The following is an 18,806-nucleotide window of genomic DNA, read 5'->3' on the forward strand; positions in this document are numbered from 1 at the left end:
ATAGCATCTATATGCCTGGGTAGGCTGCCTAAACAACACATATTTTTAGCAGGTGCCGAAAAGAGTACAATGAAGGTACCTTCCTAATGTAAATAGGCAGGGAGTTCCAAAGTGTAAGTGCTGCAACACTAAAGGATTGATTTCTTACAAGAGCAGAATAAGTATTATGTGGAACCCGTAACATGGAAAGCACACCTTGGAACTTTGTCTGGTAGCAAATCGGCAACCAGTACAGATTTCAGAGCTGGTATATTATCTGCTAATAGGGTCTCACTCATGTAAGCAATCACGCCACAGCATTCTGCATTAACTGCAGCTCCTGGGTCAGGTTGTGCTGCATGGGGATTTCTGTGACCTTGGCTGACTGGCTGCCAGGATTTTTTTAGTTTTGGTTAGGAACCCTGACTGGTTGTGGGATGCTGAGTTTTCTGCCTTACTCATAGGAATCTTGTTGTGGTTGGTATGGTATTGCATTTAGAAAATCATCACTGTCTTTTCTTTTTCTCTTTCTATTTGCATTTCATTTATTCTGACCTCACTCCCTTAACATCCATGGAAGCAACAATAGTGGTTCCTGTGCTCAGCCAAACCCCATTAAACCCACTGATGATACACCTTGTTGTTTGCATGATGGTTTCTTTCTTGCCCAACAGTGGTAAAAGAATCACATACTGGGAAATGTGTCTTCAATTGCTGCTGTTCCCAAGCTACTGCCTGGGAAGGTAGACCAAACCATGTGTGTTTTCTCTCTGTCAGTACTTACTGGAATTGTGTTGGCTGTCAAAGCGACTTTATAGCAGCCCACAGGGTAGGCAGGAAAGGGTAGAGAATTTTCTTGACTCTTACTCATTTCTCAAACGTCTCTCTGCAGTGAAGGGTCAAGTCTGTAAAGAAGTTTGGAGCAGCCACATTAAAAAGCAGGGGCAGAGCATTCCAGGCAGGGGGTTGCCAATCCTGCTTTGATATCGATGTCTTTGCAGAGGATCCCTAGTCAAGCCTTACCTAGTAGTTAGTACTACTCAGTAATAATCATATACACTGAGAAGTAAGTCCTGTTGAATTCTATGGGGCTTAGACCCTTATTTATTTATTTATTTATTTATTTATTGCATTTGTATACTACCCCATAGCCGAAACTGTCTGGGCCAGGCGCACCTTGTCAGAAAGATCATTCCATAATTTCCTTAATTTAATTAGAATATGCTTAGAATTGTAGCCTTCAGGGGCATCCATCTTTACTCCCGGGTACTCCCATCTAACATCTCCACAACACTAGGCTCCCTTCTTCCTACAATGGCCTTCTGGTGACTGGCCTGGCCTGAGGGCACTTACACCCTTCTTACCAGAAGCAAGTAGGCTTGATTAAATGTTCCCCACAGGCTCGCTAAGCAGATGAGAAGGAATGATCCCATCACTTCAGCTGGGCCTGGGAACACCCTAATTTAGCTAAGATTTCTATCTTAATTTCCAATCAGAGACATTTTTTGTTTGAGTGGTATGCTCCAAGCAACTGTGATTGATGCTTAATGTATCATGTTTAATGTCATCACTTGGGCCAGATCCCGTGACATGACTAGGGCCTGCCCCTGAAATGTTAGGATTGGGGATGCTTCTGACCTGGCAACCCTATTTGTCTCTGTTACTGCCTTTGCTGTGAGTCTATTCAGACACCCTGAATAAAGTCTTTTGTCTGTGCATACATGTGCGGGCACACACGTGCAGACAATATTCTAAATCTGACAGGTTACAAAATAACTACATATACATACTGCTTAAGCTGCATGCAAAAGCTGAATTTAATTGTGAAAACAGATAGTCCCCAAAAGCCATAAAATTATGAAACACAAATGACTAAGGACTGGAATCGCCGGAAGATCAAATGAAAAGTGAACAAGCAGGTACATGATAGCAAATCTCACCCCTATGTGCAAGAGCTCCAAATCAGCTCCAGATTTGACACTGCAACCTGAACTTGCTGGTGTGTGATTTAATCCCACCCCAAATAGTAACAGTTTAAAAGACCCCAAGTCAACACAGAGGACAAGGCTGTTTCTCTTCATTTTTGTCAACGACAGCTGCGTAGCAGTAGACTATTGCTACATGTGGACTCTTAAGAGTTACACAAGACCCAAGGAAGTTATATAACGCTGGGTGGAGACAATGGGGGGTAGATATACAGTAGCTAAGCTTCGCCTGCCAAAGTATTTTGCTGTTTGACATAGAATGGCAAAAGAGATGGCAGTGCTGAATGCACACAGTGTCCTAGTGACTGGGTCCAACCGAGGCATCGGCTTGGAGCTTATCAAGCAGCTGGTTGTGAAAAGTAACAAGCCAGAATGGATCTTTGCCACCTGCCGGGACCCCGAAGGATCATGTGCCCAGGTGAGCCCCAGGGTGGACCTTAGAATGGGCTTCCCTTTCATGACAGGAAGATCATGTCCCAGTCAGCGGAGGTACTTCCCAAGACCTTTTAACCTTTCCATTCCCAGGGCAGTTTAGATACCTTGGGGATAGTTTACAATGTCCACTTAGATCATTTACTCTTTTATGTGTGCTGTGACTGCCTTTTCCTTGCAGAATTCGAAAAGAATGAGGAGGAAAGAGATTGATTTTTCCCACCTGTTGATCTGAAGAGCATTTAAAGGAAAAGTAATTATCTTAGTGGGTGTTGGAAATTACAAGAATAACTCAGATTAAATAACTTGGGATGAATATCACGAAGTAGTCAATGTCACTGAGCAGAGTGATTTCCCCCCGGTTCAAAGTGTTTAGTATTATAGTATGGCTTTTAATTAAATTGTATTGAAACAAGAGTGGTAGTCTGTAATTTTGTTTCACTGGGTAGATAAGATGAACATACAACTGGGTGGACTGCAAACTTTTTCCATGTGAAGGAATTGATAAGAGAAAAAATGCTTAAGGGAGAACATTGTCCCAGGGAGATTCAGAATTTTAGCTTTTATTCATTCTGGTTTTACATAATTCTATTCAGAGTTGCATAAATTCATATTATTTCATTCTCTTTATTTTAATATTTGTTAAGAGGAGCAGTCTTTCATTTTTAAAGCGGCACGTTATGATTTGCCACGGAAATCTGGCATTCTGTTTATGTTGCTTTTCATTTGCATCCAGGTGTTGGATTGCTCTGTCACAGGCCTGGTTACTCCTGTGGGGTCTCTTGGGGCCCCTCTAGGCATCCTTGTAATTGTGCGTTCATGATGATTTGTGCTCTTAATGCCATTGGGGCAGTTACACATGATCCTCTTTTCAATACTATTTGTGCCTGCAAACGTTTTAGAGCAGTCATATTGCTGTGCTTCCAAACAGTGCATATCCTGCAACTCCCTGCTGAAATCCCATAACTTTTTATACACAAATGTTCTGGTTTATTTTTATCCCTTTTCTGTTGTGCTGTAGACAATCCGGGCAGCAGTAATGTGGCAGTATTGGGGAGGCATCACCGAACAAATGAAAGCAAAATACATCCAACATAGATGCACTGTTATTGTGTTAAGAATATGTTGCAGAATACACCCATAATAAAACACCAGTCTGGAGGGGCCAGTGGTTTAGTCCTAAATGTGTTTCTCACTGTTACATGAAGGGCCCCTCCAGACCTGAGTTTTATTGTGGGTGGATTCGGCAACATATTCTTAACACAATAATACTGCATTAGTGATGTATTTATTCTGCTTTAGTTTGTTCTGTGATGCTTCCCATGTAATAGTCTTATGTCCAGGATTTCCACTCCCATCCTCTGTTTTAATATTGCAGGAGTTGAAGAATTTGGCTGCCAAGCACCATGGACTGGAGATCATCCAAATGGGTATGTACCTGGTTTCCCCAAATACGCTCTTCTTATACTGATGTTGATAATAGCTGGAATTCAAGGCCATTTCACGAGGATTTGTTTTTTTGCAAATGAAATATGCATTGTTTCCCCAGTTGTGGTGCTCACTAAGGGTGCTTCCAGACGGGGTCTCGAAACTGCAGATGGGTCATGGAGAAAAAACAAATGGGTTGTTGGCAGAAAGCTTTTTGTTTTAACTCCTTGGATTTTCTCCAAAGAAGGAAAATTCAGACTAAATGGGAGGGCGAGGAGAGAGAAATACTGACTGACGTTTTGATGCCAACAATGTCATGTGGAACTGCAAAAAGCCTGCATGCATGAAGAGCACTACGTGCCACAATAAATGTCCTCTGGAAGCAACCTAAGAATTTCAAAACTCAAAAAAGTGTTGGATCTGGGACCCAAGCAAGAAAGCTAATATTCTGTCAAGGAGATACACAAGGAGAACATGCTCCTCTGTTTAGTATCCAGCCATTGGTATGCATAATGAGTAAATAGGCACTGTAATCACCCTCTAATAACAAACGTGAGCGGTGAATACTGGCACCTATATAGCCAAAGCATGGCCACTGAAGAGCATGAGAGTATTCAATGGAACACCAAGTTTTGTAGCACAACAATTTTTTATTTTTTTAAAAAAAACCTTATAGGGGCAAGAAAAACCAGCCTAGTGAAAATTGTTGCCATGAAATGTTGAGTGTCAACAAAGAATTTGAAAAGCAGGGAAGTGGGACTGGTCTGTTATTTTTTCACAAGCATAGCAACACCAACAAAACCCTGATAATGTCATGATCCCCAAATCTAGCAGTAAGCCAGACAGAGTTGGAGGCTGCAGAGGCAACGGCTAAGAAACTAGGCGAAGTTCAAAGGTCTGAGCCAGCTGCTGGAGACCAGGAATCCACAGACTGGAACTGCAGAAGAACCCACTCTGCCACCAGGGGCTGTAGGGCCAAAGCTAGGACCCTCACAGGCATCTGAGCTTGAGGAACCCGCCTCCCACCACCACACTTGACCCGCCCAGCAGTGCAGGGAGTGCACCAGAAGAGAGACTACGAAAGAGGAATGTGCTTCTTCAGGCCTGAGGGTTGGCCCTTGAAGGTACTGAAGTTCTCCACAAGTGGGCAAAGCCTAGAAGAGAGGGTCTGGGGACAGAAGCCCTTCGTAGGAGCAAGCTGCTCACTTGGAGCTATCTGTGTTCCTGTAGCTTGTGACCTGCCTTGCTACCTTCTCTGTGGGATATGGCATTGGACTAGAACATGAAAGAAAATTGCAGAGGATGTGGGGTTTTTCCACAGGTGTCTACATATGAAGTATTGAGCAGTATCAATAGAAATAATAATGCAAAAAAAAGAAGAAGAAGGGAAAGAGCCTTTTACCCAATCTTTTGTGGTTCCAGTTGCTGGCCTGTAGCAAATTTATGTTTAATAATGAATGGAAAATGGAAATGTACTGCCTTCAAGTCAATCCCGACTTACGGTGACCCTGTGAATAGGGTTTTCATGGTAAGCGGTCTTCAGATGGGGTTTACCATTGCCTCCCTCTAAGGCTGAGAGGCAGTGACTGGCCCAAGGTCACTCAGTGAGCTTCACGGCTGTGTGGGGATTTGAACCTGGTCTCCCAGGTCGTAGTCCAGCACCTTAACCATTACACCACACCGGCTCTCTTCATAAAGGATAGCATCCTGCCAACGTACAGTTCTGAAACATCAGCTTTCTTACTCTGGTTCTGTGCTCGAGTGAACAACTCTGCTAGATCTCTTGGCAGAGATCTGAACATAGAAATATATTATGCCAGTTGTTTATCTTGCACTGAAAAAATATTCAGATTTGTGGCATCTAGAAATTTAGAAATGTATTTTATGAATGAGCAGGAATGTACACAAAAACAATTCAGTAGGATATGCCAGCCCTAGCAGCATCTGGCATCTGGTTACTCTGTTAATTGCTCCCCGTTGTGGGATACCTAGCAAACATTTCATGCAGATTTCTTCTTTCAATGTGACAAATCTTTGGATGAGTCTACTTCCTATTCAAGGAACGCAGGAAGTTGCCTTTTATCTTATGAGACCATTGGTCTATCTAGCTCAGTGTTGTCCATACTGACTGGCAGTGGCTCTTGAGGATTTCGGACAAGGGGCAGCCCTACCTGGAGATGCTGGGTGGGGATTAACACCGGGACCTTCTTCAACCTTCTTCACATAAAGCAGATGATGTTCTACTGAGCTTTGGCCCTTGTATAGTAGCAAAATCATTTGCCACTTTTCTTGCCTAGGGCAGGGAGCCTCAGCATATACCTGTACAGGGCTGGCAAACATGTGCTTGTCCATGTGCTCATTATACACATTTTACTTGCTATACTTAATACATTTTATATGTGTGCATTTAAAAAAGCACTCTGTGAACCTGGGCTTTAGTACTGTGTGTATTCTGAGCAAGAAGAGTGCAGCTACAGAGACATGCAGTAACAGTGCTGGGAGGCTTGCAGAATTAGATATTTCACTTTCATCTCCTTTGAAATCTTCTGAACCTCTACAGAGCTCTGGACAGTGAGGAGGCAACTATAGGAAAGCTTGTAGATAGTCTGATTGTGATCGATTCTCAGGAACCAAATATGAGTTATACATAAGCACTACAAAACTGGCCCTTCTAAGTATTATTCTAAATATTACATATATATTCTAAATGTATTCTAAATATATTCTATATATTACAATAACAAAAGGCCTTATAAGAGGTTGACTTGTGACAAGAAGAAAGGGGCTTACAAGAAAAATCGGATTTATTAAGATCTTCTCTTTGCTGCTGTAGACACTCGTGATCCATCCAGCATCCAGGCTGCTGTAGCCAGAGTCACTGAGCGGTTGAAAGGAGCTGGATTGAATCTCCTGATAAACAATGCTGGGATTTTAAACCTAAGCACTCTGGAGTCAGAGACACCACAGAGCATGTCTGAAGTGTACACAACCAATGTGATTGGTACCATGATAGTGACCCAGGTAAGGCTATTCGATTGTCCCTTTGTTACAGAAATTTCTTGGTCCTTAATTTTGGACAGTCATGATGCCATTGCTTTCTGGTGATGGGTAGGTGTGCCTTTTTCATGGAGAAAATATGTTGGGGTTACAGTCAACTCTGTAACTTCTTAATTGGGAATGGCAGAGCAGGCTCTGAACCAGTGTCTGGATGCAGTGATGGTCTGGTTGAGAACTCATAAACTGAGTCTGAATCATGGCAAGATGGAAGCCCGGTGGGTGGGTGGGTGGTTCCCAGATTCAGGAAGTCACTGTTGCCTGCTCTGGATGGCGTTACACTTGCTCCTTCAGGGAGAGTGTATAGTCTGGGGGTGCTCCTAGATCCAGCTCTGTCACTGGAGGCACAGGAGTTCTCACTCAAGTGCATTTTACCAACTTTGGTTGATAAGACAGCTGCAACCATTCCTGGATTGGGATAACTTGACCACAGTTGTCAATTAACTGGTAACCTCAAGGTTGGATTACTGCAATGAACTCTGGGGCTACCATTGAGGTTGGCTGGGAGGCTGCAGGTAGTGCAAGATACAGCAGCTCTTTTGTGGGTGCAAACTACTGTCATAATATAGCACCTTATTTGCATGTGCACTGGCTGCTAATCTGCTACTGGGCCAAGTTCAAGGTTTTTGTACTAATATCCCATATAAGGCCCTATACAGCTGAGGACCAAGTTACTTGAGAGACTGCTTTATCCCTTACATTCCCAGTAGGTCATTGCATTCTGCACGAGTGCTTCTCCATTCAAGTCCCAAAAATATCAGAAGCCCCTCCAAGGTAATATAGAGCAGGGATTTCAGTACGGCTGCCCTTATTTTGTGGAACAACATCCCTGCTGAGGGGTGCAGGCACCTGCTTTTTGTCCTTTCCAAATATTTTTGTTTCCACAAGTTTTCCCAGCTGAATGAAAAGTTTCTATCTGAGGTGTTCATTTTATATTGTTTTGAAATATTTAGTTGGTTTTCTGGTACTGTTTTTAAAATTACTTTTAGATGTTTTTGTGGTTTGTTTGTAAATTGCCTTGAGATGGATGTCAAAGGCAATTCATAAATTAATAATGATAAACAATCATCCTTTCCCCTCCCTCTCCAGGCATTCCTGCCCTTGTTGAAGAAGGCAGCTCAGGAAAGCCCCCGGAAAGGGATGAGCTGCAGCAAAGCAGCCATCATCAATGTATCCAGCGAAGCCGGCTCCATCAAAAACATCTTAGTATGGGATGAAGGGCAAATAATTGGTTATCGCTGCAGCAAGGTATGGAGATAACAGACAGTGGTACAAAAGGGGAAGGGTTTGCTCTGTAATACATGCACAGGCCCTGTGGCAGTAGTAGGCCTGATTAGAGGGAACTACTGTATTTCTGGAGTTGCCAGAGCACAGCGCCTCCCCCCCCCCCGCTGTGCTGGATCAAGCCAGTGGTCAGTCTAGTCCGGCATTTGCTGCCCACAAACGGGGTTTGATGTCAGTAATGGTTTTCTGCCTCCTTCAGCATATTCAGAGGTAGACTGCCCCAAAAAGAGGACACCCACAGGAAGAATGCATGGTCCTGATAGGCGGGGGGGGGCTCTTTATTTTCTGGGTCTTTTGTTATGAGAATGAGTCCATTAGCTACTGTGTTGGAGGAGAGCTTTGCGCATACCATGGACTGCAAAAAAGACAAATAATTGGGTGATAGAACAAATTAAACCAGAACTGTCACTAGAAGCTAAAACGATGAAACTGAGGTTATCATACTTTGGACACATAACGCAAAGACCTGATTCACTAGAAAAGACAATAATGCTGGGAAAAACAGAAGGGAGTAGAAAAAGAGGAAGGCCAAAGAAGAGATGGATTGATTCCATAAAGGAAGCCACAGACCTGAACTTACAAGATCTGAACAGGGTGGTTCATAACAGATGCTCTTGGAGATCACTGATTCATAGGGTTCTCCATAAGTTGTAATCGACTTGAAGGCACATAACAACAACAACATATTCCAGCAGAGTGCAGAAATAACTGGTCTGCTAATACTGGTAGTTGAAAGAACAAAGATACTTAAGGGTTATTACTACAAAGAGGTAAAGACATATATGCTGAAGCAGCCATGCAGTCTGCACTCAGGCAGCCATTACACACTGAGAACAAAGACAGTAAGGGAGGGGAGGAACAAAGCTTGCAAAAACAACAAACACTTTAGAGGAGGAATCAGCAGAGGAAAAATAGATTGCCTTTCTGTCTATCACCCCCACTGGTTCAGGTTGCTTGTAACATGCATTGGTGCTTTACTCCCACCAGGGGTTCCCTTTCCCTCTATTCCCCTTTCTTTCTGTATCTTGTCTTTGTAGTTTGTAAGCCTGACAGCAGGACCTCTCTCTCTTTCTTATTGATGTGAGCCACTTTGGAAGACGATGATTGTCTGAAAAGTAGGCTAAACATACAGAAAATAAATAAATGAACTTCACTATTTGGATCCGTATCATTCTGGTTTCAAGCCTCTTTTGGGAACAGAAATGGCTTTGGAGGCCCCAGCTGATGCTTTTCTCCTGGAGTATGACTGACTTGCTTTTGCTGGATCTCTTAGTGGCTTTCCTAACATCAGCCATAGTTTCAGGGTCATCATTTGCAGGATAAGATTGGAAGGTACTGCATTGTGAAGTTCTTGTCTTTCCTGGAGACAATAGCCTCCAGATAGTGATGCTGGGAGATCGTCCCTGTCCTAACATCAGCCATAGTTTCAGGGTCATCATTTGCAGGATAAGATTGGAAGGTACTGCATTGTGAAGTTCTTGTCTTTCCTGGGGACAATAGCCTCCAGATAGTGATGCTGGGAGATCGTAGTCCCTGTCCTAACATCAGCCATAGTTTCAGGGTCATCATTTGCAGGATAAGATTGGAAGGTACTGCATTGTGAAGTTCTTGTCTTTCCTGGGGACAATAGCCTCCAGATAGTGATGCTGGGAGATCGTCGACCCTGCCTATCAGGATTGTCGTGTGGCATTTCTCAAGGTTCAGTTTATTATTAATACTTATTATATTTGTTGCTTACTACAAACGTTTTTACTTGTGAAAAAGCATACAATATAAATTTAAAATACAGCAAAATAGTAATGAAATATCTACACCAGTGTTGGGAAACCTCAGGCCTGAGGGCTAAATATGCCCTCTAGGCCTCTTATTTGGCTCTTGGAGCTCTTCAGAGGCCACACACCCAATGGGCCCTGCTTCACAGCCCAAATATTTTGGCAAGCTGGAATGTATCCTTCAACTCTTCTTCTTAATTACATTTATATGCCACCTTTCCTCCAAGGAGTTCGAAGTGGTGTACATGGTTTTCCCCTCTCCAATTTATCCTCACAACAACCCTGTGAGGTAGGTTAGGCTGAGAGGCAGTGACTGGCCCAAGGTCACCCAGTGAGCTTCATGGCCGAGTAGAGATTTGAACCCTGGTCTCTCAGGGCCCAGTCCAGCTCTCTAACCGCTACACCACACTGCCTCCAATGTCTCTTGCTTGTCTGGATGGAAAATAGAGAAGGATGTGTGTAGTAACTAGCTACTGTACAAAGACAGTATTTACATTTGTCATTCTGCCAACTTTTGTGTCTGGCTCTGCTCACCACTGGCACTGAGCCCTCAGAAGACTGCCCAGAAGGGAATCCAGCCCTCCGGCTGATAAAGGTGTCCCAACCCCGACCTAAATTAAACCACTGAATGAACGTGTCCAAATATTTGCACCACAGTGGTGTGCTTTGAGATCTGCCAAACAGACCCTCTTTCGAGTTTCATCTTTCAGTGATGTTAGAATGGTGTCTGTTAAAAGCAGAATTGTCTCAATATTCACCTGCATGATGTGGAATGTTCTCCCATGGGTGGTATAGTCAACCCCATCACAAGCTGTCTTTTGAAAATGGACTAAGATGTATTGTAATACTTACCTAGAGAAACACATTTGATTAAGGATCTGTAGGTTAAACCAACAGCACAGGACTGCAGCAGGGACCTGGGCCACTTTCAGACCACTTTGCTGGTGGGATTCAATTGCATCACGGCAAGTTCATGTTGTGCAATTAAGGTGGGTTGCACAGCAAACCCACTTCAAAAATAAAATCGACTTCTTGCTGTAAGGAATGTGATAGGAAAATGCACTGGAATGTATGGGGTAATAATTGCTTGACACAACATCATATAACCTCCCGACAAACAAATCGGGGTGAATGCTCAATAATCCAGGTGTCTGGAAGCAACCCTGATCTTTTCAGGAATCTCCCCCAAGGTAGCCCTGTGCTCCTTCTGGGAGGCAAGGCGGGATAGAAAGTTACTCAATAAATAAATAAGACAAGACACATAACCTTAGCCAAGTACCAAGAACATGAAACAGTACCACATTTTGGCTGGAGGCGTTGCTTATATAGTCATGACAGGGTCTATTTGTTCTCACATTTAGGACTGCTGTTTAACAAACAGCTGCTGAGTGGTTTTGGCTGATGTTAGTGTTTTTTCTTGTAATAGTAACTTTTCCCTTTGCAAACTTGGTAAATTAATTTTGAGAAGTAACATATAAAAGTCGTAAGTACACAGTGGTGGCTGCTGTCCACTAGACCTGGTGGGGCTGCTAGGAGGTCATGGAGGTGTGGCTAATGAACAGTCACAGGGGTGGGGCCAAGTTGTTCTGGTTTTCTCCCCATCCACCTCCCTTGGAAAGCTACTGTGGACACTAAAGCATTGCAATGTTACAAATAGCACTTAACTTAATTGAAAAGTGTCTTACTTTGGTTCCGAAGGGACCCCTGGTGTCACAATTTCTAATGTGGGTTCATGCCAAAGAAGCTGTACATTACTCAAAAGTAAGCCCTACTGTATTCCATGGGGATTGCTCCCTGATAAGTATGTACAGGATTACAGCCTGAATTGCTTAGTCTTAAAGGTGACACACAGGGACCCCACAAATTTCCCAATTTACGGGAAAAGATTCCTCTCCCCAAGCCTCTTCTACATCTTTTTTCCAGAAGGTGGAATAACCTGGAGGGATATTTATTTATTATTAGATTTATATCACACCCTTCCAGTAGGAGCCCAGGGCAGCAAACAAAAGCACTAAAAACACTTTAAAACATCATAAAAACAGGCTTGAAAAGATATCATGACAAAACATCCTTAAAAACATATTAAAACAAAACATCTTGAAAAACATTTTTTAAAAGCTTTAAAAACAACTTAAAAAAAGGTTGACAAACATATTAAAAAGCAATTCCAACACAGACTGGGATAAGGTCTCTACTTAAAGGCTTGTTGACAGAGGACAGTCTTCAGTAGGCGCCAAAGATAACAGAGATGGCACCTGTCTAATATTTAAGGGGAGGGATATTAAATGGACTAGGGCCTGTGGACCAGGGTTAAAATCAGCCCGGAAGTTCACTGTGTGATCTTGGGCCAGTCATTGTCTCTCAGTGTAACTTATCTCACAGGGTTGATGTGAGGATAATATGGGGAAATGGAGACCCATGAACGTCACCTTGAGCTCCTTGGAGGAAAGGTGGAATGGATATAAACGCAATGCTAATAAATAAGGAATGAACAAATAAAAAGTCTCTCTCCAGGCTGGCTGCCCCGTTTTGAAATGGAGGAGGGGAGCCAGGTTTGGAATTATGGGTGGGGGAGCTAACCTAAAAATCAAAGAAAAAAGAATCTGGGACACAACCAGGATATTCAGGCCTACAAACATTGGACTTCACATGTAGGTCTTCCAATGTATAACTGTCTGATAGGACAAGCTTGCCTGGGTGAGTTGTGCAGGCAGGGTGCAGTCCATGATCCCATACTGCATATAAGACCTGCACACTAAGTTCTCATCTGAATCATCCTCTGCACCATCCTACTTTATGTAATAGCATTTTAAATTTGCCAAAGAGTTTTGTAGTTTTTTTATCCTCACCACAACTCTGTAAAGTAGATCACAGCGAAATGTTAGCAACACAACAAAAAGAACAGTACTAGCACCTAGGGATGTACTAGAATTCAGCCCAGTTTGGATTTGGTACTGAATTTTTTATTAATTCGCTTATTTGCTGTTGTTGCGGATCAGATTGTTAGGTAGCGATCGAACTCAAACTTCTGCCAGGGCAAGCTTTTTTCAGGACTCTGCACTTTTCAGTAAAAATGGAATAAATTGTTTGGGGGGAGAACATTAAATAACAGTACTACAGAGGTCTCTGTTTTGACCTGTTGCCATCTTGCGAGACTGGTTTGCATCATTCTTCTTCCTGGTCCCTCCTAGGCTGCTCTGAACATGCTCACACGGTGCCAGTCCCTGGGCTACACCAAAGACAAGATCCTGTGCATTGCATTGCACCCTGGATGGTTACAGACAGACATGGGAAATAAACTGGTAGGTGATTAATGGCAGATTCTCAACTCTACATAAAGACCATCAACTTATTTAAATTGTTCAGCCTACATTGAAGGAAGAGTCAGAATGCAGATGTCCCAAGGAGGAATGATAGATAAATTAAGCTTGAACATGGTACCAAATTTATCTATTTTGCTCCTGTGACACCTATATGAAGCAATTGTTCTTCATGTGAGCACTTACAAGTGTTTGTGGTATCTCCTGGCACCAGTTTTTTTAAACAAAAACATTGCACAAAATTATGTTCATATTTTCAAAAAACTCAGTCCTACTTTTCGTAGGCTGCTTTTTGTAACCCTTGGTTGTCTTTGACTGACTGCGCATGGATGCTGTCCAGTGTGGTCTTAGTTGATGTAACCCATGATTTTTTACTCTTGTCTCACTTTGCCTACTCTCTTTCCAGGGACAGCCCCCACTGACAGTGGACTTCAGTGTGCGTGAGATCCTGAGCACCCTTGCCCGTCTCTCTGAGAAAGAAAATGGTGCATTAGTGAACTTGGATGGCAAAGTCCTTCCCTGGTGAGACACCAAACGACCTGCTTGCCTGCACTGCAGAAGGAACCCTGCACCATCATGGGCAATATAAACATCCAAGAAGCCAAGCCTTCTTCTTTTCAGAAAGTACATCTCCTGAAAAAAATCTTGTAACCTACTTTCCTCCTAACTGCGCTATGTACTGAGACTAATACTCTGTGACTTGTGCAACCTTATTTGTTTGTCTTTTTTTTGCGTGCAGGTGGTGGTGGGGGAGATGATGACACTGCAAGTCATGTATCACTCCTGTATTCACACTTTCAAGATACTGGCAGCAAGGGTGCTACTTAACCTTCATTGCACACAAACTGTGGATGCTTCCAGGCATGGGTGACTTAGCAACAGCTGGTGGTTGCTGCTCTGTTTCAAGCAGCAAGTGGAGTAGCAACCCTTCTTTCAAATAGCTAGAATTCAAATAACATTCAGTAGCTGGATGGGTGGGTGGGCAGTCCCCCCTTTCCCTGGCCCCCAAAGTTTGGAGAGGGGTTTTTTTTGGTTGGGATTTTGGTATGTGGGGGAAGGTTAAATCAGTCATTGAGATAGTCCTCCAACTCCTGCAAAAGCATTTGTAGGATCATGGCTAAATATTTGCAATATCTGATGGAGATTTTTGTGGAAGGGCCCCATCTGTTTTGCATGCAGAAGGTCCCAGGTTTAGATAGATCTAGGAATGTCCCTTGTCTGAAAACCTGTAGAGCCTCTGCCACCCAGTAAAGACAATGTTGAGATAGAGTCAATTGCCATTCTGGTTGGCTTTTGTGCAATGAATAGGGGAGGTGCCATCTCATCCTTTTCCCCTGGCAGCAAAATGTCTTGGGGCTGCCTTGCACTCCCTCCACCCTCTCTGCAATCCCTTTCACAATTATGGTAGAGTGACGCCTCATATCTCTAGGGAGCCACGCCTGATCCCTTTTCACTCCAAAAGTATGCCAAAGGCCTGGGAAATCTACTTCTGCAAATATGCACTACCCTAAGAATACAGACCTAAGCTGCTATAGCACAGTGGGGAGGAGAGCCTGGCTGGGAGTCCAGAGTCTATGGGTTCAAATCCCCGCTCGTGCCTCCTGGGTGTCAAGGGCCAGCTAAAGATCACCCCCACAGTGAGTGGCTCAGGGGTTACATGCCCTGCCACCTGTTTAGCCGTGGGCAAGCTGCATAGTCCCAAGGAGCCCAGTTGCCCCCCATCTGGCAGTTGCAGACAAGGAAAGGCTGGCTTGTTCAGCTGTGGCAAGCTGAGCAGGGCTAGCCAGCTGGAGAGGACTAGACTCAGAGGGAGGCAATGGTAAACCTCCTCTGAATACCGCTTACCATGAAAACCCTATTCATAGGGTCTCCAGAAGTCAGGATCAACTTGAAGGCAGTCCATTTTCATTTTCAAGAATACAGAATTGTATCACCATGTTAGGTCCTTCAGGTGAATGTACCTTTAGCAAAGTGGAAAAGCATCACCAAACATAGTCTTTGTGAGCTTGATGGCCTCTAGATGTTTTGGACTACCACTTCCAGCATAGCACAGGATAAGAAAGGATAGCACACATTATTAAGCACTTGGCAGAAAGTAAGCAGTGATGGCTACCAGCTTGGATGGCTTTAAAAGATTAGACAAATTTATGGAGGATAAGGCTAGCCATGGCTACTAGACATTATGGCTGTGCTCTGCCACCATTGTCAGAGGCAGTACGCTTCTGAAAACCAGTTTCTGGAAGCTGCAGGAGGGGAGAGTGTTCTTGCACTCAGGTCCTGCTTAGAGGCTTCCCATAGACATCTGGTTGACCACTGTGAGAACAGGATGCTGGACTAGATGGGTTATTGGCCTAACTCAGCAGGATCTTCTTATTAATACAGCCACAAGAGTGGCTGTATACTATAGCTAGCATGGATTTTTTTGCATTCCACAATATTAAATTGAAAATACCCCCCATACCATTCTGCTGCTATCCCATAAGCTCATTTCAAAACAAAACCTTAAAAAACCTATAGTCTTGAACTTAGAAATGCTTACTTAACAACCTTCTGTTTTCGTGACGATACACAAAACACTCAGAGAATCAAGAGTTCACAGTGTAAAACGAGAGTGAAAAAAATCCAGACCCCGTTGGACTTCTTTGTCAGTGGTGTCATGTTTTGTTGAAATTAAGTACGAATCAGCCATGTGCACAAAGTATCTGTAACCTTTTACTGACCTTGCCTCATACTCTGACCTTCATCTTCTGCAGTTTAAACGTTTTTTTAAAAATGCCTGGCTGATTTTTAATTTATTTAAGAAATTTAACATGGAATCAATAATAAGCCTGGGCATGCTCAGAAAGAACTCTAGGAATTAACAAAGACTATGATGATTTGCAATTTCCTGATATTGTAAGCTATTCCTTTTGAATTCCAATAAAGTAGATTTGCCTGTCTAATGAATTAGAATAATAGAATAGTAGAATTGGAAGGGGCCTGCTGAATGCAGGAATCCAACTTAAAGCATACCCAACAGGTGGCTGTCTGGCTGCCTCTTGAGTGCTTCTAGTATTGGAGAGCCCAACACCCCCCTAGGTAATTGGTTCCACTGTCGTACCACTCCAACAGTTATGAGGTTTTCCTGATGCCTAGCAAAAATCTGGCTTCCTGTAACAGAGCCCATTATTCCATGTCCTGCACTCTGGGATGATCAAGAAGAGATCCTGGACCTCCTCTGTGACAACCTTTCAAGTAGTTGATGAGTGCTATCATATCTCCCCTCAGTCTTCTCTTTTCAAGGCAAAATATGCTCAGTTCTTTCCATCTCTCCTCAGAGGGCTTTGTCTCCTGATGACCACCCCCAAGGGCTTCATATAGATGTTAAACAGCATCAGAGACAAGTTGGAGCCCTGCGGCACCCCACAACACAACTGCCAGGGGACAGAAAAACAATCACCCAATGCTATTATCTGAAAATGACCCTGGAGGTAGGATGGGAACCACTGTAAAACAGTACCTCCAGTACCCATCTCAACAAGTCAGTTCAGAAGGATACCATGGTCAATGGTATCAAAAGCTGCTGAGAGATCAAGTAAGAATAACAGGGTAACACTCCCCCTGTCCTTCTCCCGATAAAGGTCATCCAACAGGACAACCAAGACTGATTCATTCCCATAATCGGGCCTGAACCCAGATTGGAATGGGCCAAGATAATCTGTTTCATCCAAGAGTACCTGCAATTGCTGCACCACAACAATCATCTTCCCTAAAAAGAGGGGATTTACGACCAGTGGTAGTTGTTACAAACCAATGAGTCCAGGGTGAGCTTTTTCAGGAGCAGTCAGATCACCGCCTCTTTCAGAGCAGCTGGAACCACAGACGTGTTGACCACACCCTGGATCCACTTGGTCAAACCCCCTCAGCAAGCTTTCATTGCCCTTAGCTCACTGGTGTACCAAGGTGCAAATTGGGCTCCACAATGCCAGAGAGGGTGCTCGGGGACAATCGTGTCAAGAACCCAATGCGCCTTGCTGTTGCAAGGACTTCAACAGGGTCAGCTGCTCTATCTACTGGAAACTCCTCCAGGGCATTCAGGAATCCAGTGGATTCCATGTCTCTGAGGGGGACGACGACGACAACAATCTTAATCTGTCCACCATCCCTCCAGGGAAGGATCAGACCTGTATGTCTAAACTTCACCAGGAAGTGGTCTGGCTTTGACCTCCACCGCCCCAACTCCAAACTACCCCTTCCTCTGTCTGGAGCAAAAACAAATCGAGGGTATGCCCTGTTCTGTGTGTCAGGCCAGTGACAACTTCAGACAGCCCCATGGTCTTCATGAAGGCCATGAAGTCCCGAGCCAGGACTCTAGAGGCAGCCTCATCATGGACATTGAAATCACCTAGGACTATTGTTCTGGGCTCCTCCAATACCACAGCTGAGATGGCCTCCGCCAGCTCAGTCAAAGAAGCTGCTGGGCAGCAGGGTGCACAGCAGCAACCCTAGTTTACTGTTTCCTTGGTCCAACACCAGGTACAGGCCCTCACAGCCAGCTCCAAAACAGAGTCGTTTTCTGGGTATAAAGATGGAAGTTCTGTAGACCACAGCAACCCTTCCCCCCCACCCTGCAGGCTGTGCTGGTGTTGCAACGAGTATCTAGGTGGGCAAAGCTGGGTCACATCAACTCCTCCCAGTTCACCCACCCAGGTCTCGGTAATGCACACCAAATTGGCACCCTCATCCATGATCAAATCATGGATGAGTGTGGGCTTATTGTGTACTGATCTGGCATTAAACAGCACACACAGGCCAGTGGGCACAGCAGATGAGCAATGAGGAGCTCGTCCATGGGAAGAGTGGTAGCAAGGAACAAGGCATAGATAGCCTTGCATTTGACTTCTATGGTAGCTCACTACCTCCCCATGGCTATACCTCCCTCTACCCATGATCACTGAAACTGGGGTGGCATCACCATGTCCCTCCTTACTAAAACTCCTCCTAAATACCTGATATGGACCCAACAAAAGTCCACCAACAAAACCTACCTGAACCAATTATCCCAGTAGGTCTCTGACAGAATTGGGAACAGTCAAACCCACTTAATATCTTTCACACAGGGCACATCTATTCCCAACCATCTCACACCCAGAAAGGGCCAGTCTTCTGCCAGTTACAGACTCTCACCTTGAAGGCATCTGGCAACTTTCTCCTATTATTCAGTTCACTGCACAGGCTCTCACCCTGCTCAAGAACTAAACATGAGCCATATGCCCTCCCCACTACCAATCTCCTCTAGTTTGAAAAAAATAGAAGGGGTAGTGCCCATGCCCTCAGGACTCCCTAAGGGGCTCCCTTTGGTGACTACCCCACTGGCGGCAGACCCACCGTCCAAGGGCAGCCAGGCTTTTAAGCCCCCTGACCCAGCTAGGAGCTGATGCAAGAGGCTACAAGATTGATTGCAGCCTCTCTCAGGATTCAGGGTCGGGCAGGGAGTCCCAGTCCTTGCAGCACTTACCAGGGACTTCAGCTGTCTTGAGAGACAGCAGCCCAGAGGAGGAGCAAGCAAGGCC

At 44.2% G+C, this 18,806-nt stretch overlaps 1 protein-coding gene across 1 annotated transcript; it reads left to right on the forward strand.

Moving 5' to 3' along the window:
* The first annotated feature begins 2,167 nt into the window (after positions 1-2,167).
* Positions 2,168-13,967, forward strand: LOC133369250 (C-signal-like). Its single transcript, XM_061594325.1, has 6 exons — positions 2,168-2,382; positions 3,775-3,826; positions 6,658-6,845; positions 7,968-8,126; positions 13,126-13,236; positions 13,661-13,967. Exons 1-6 carry the CDS (start codon positions 2,224-2,226, stop codon positions 13,778-13,780), a joined length of 789 nt encoding a protein of 262 aa, XP_061450309.1. The 5' UTR covers positions 2,168-2,223; the 3' UTR covers positions 13,781-13,967.
* The last annotated feature ends 4,839 nt before the right edge of the window (positions 13,968-18,806 follow it).

This window comes from Rhineura floridana, chromosome 13 (assembly GCF_030035675.1).
Source record: "Rhineura floridana isolate rRhiFlo1 chromosome 13, rRhiFlo1.hap2, whole genome shotgun sequence".
NCBI classification, from domain to species: Eukaryota; Metazoa; Chordata; class Lepidosauria; order Squamata; family Rhineuridae; genus Rhineura; species Rhineura floridana.

Bases quoted from the DNA above. Each gene is read 5' to 3' on its own strand.
- LOC133369250 (XM_061594325.1), top strand. From the start codon at position 2,224: ATGGCAAAAGAGATGGCAGTGCTGAATGCACACAGTGTCCTAGTGACT. The intron at 2,383-3,774 runs GTGAGCCCCAGG...TTAATATTGCAG, and splicing joins CCGAAGGATCATGTGCCCAG to GAGTTGAAGAATTTGGCTGC. The intron at 8,127-13,125 runs GTATGGAGATAA...GGTCCCTCCTAG, and splicing joins TTGGTTATCGCTGCAGCAAG to GCTGCTCTGAACATGCTCAC.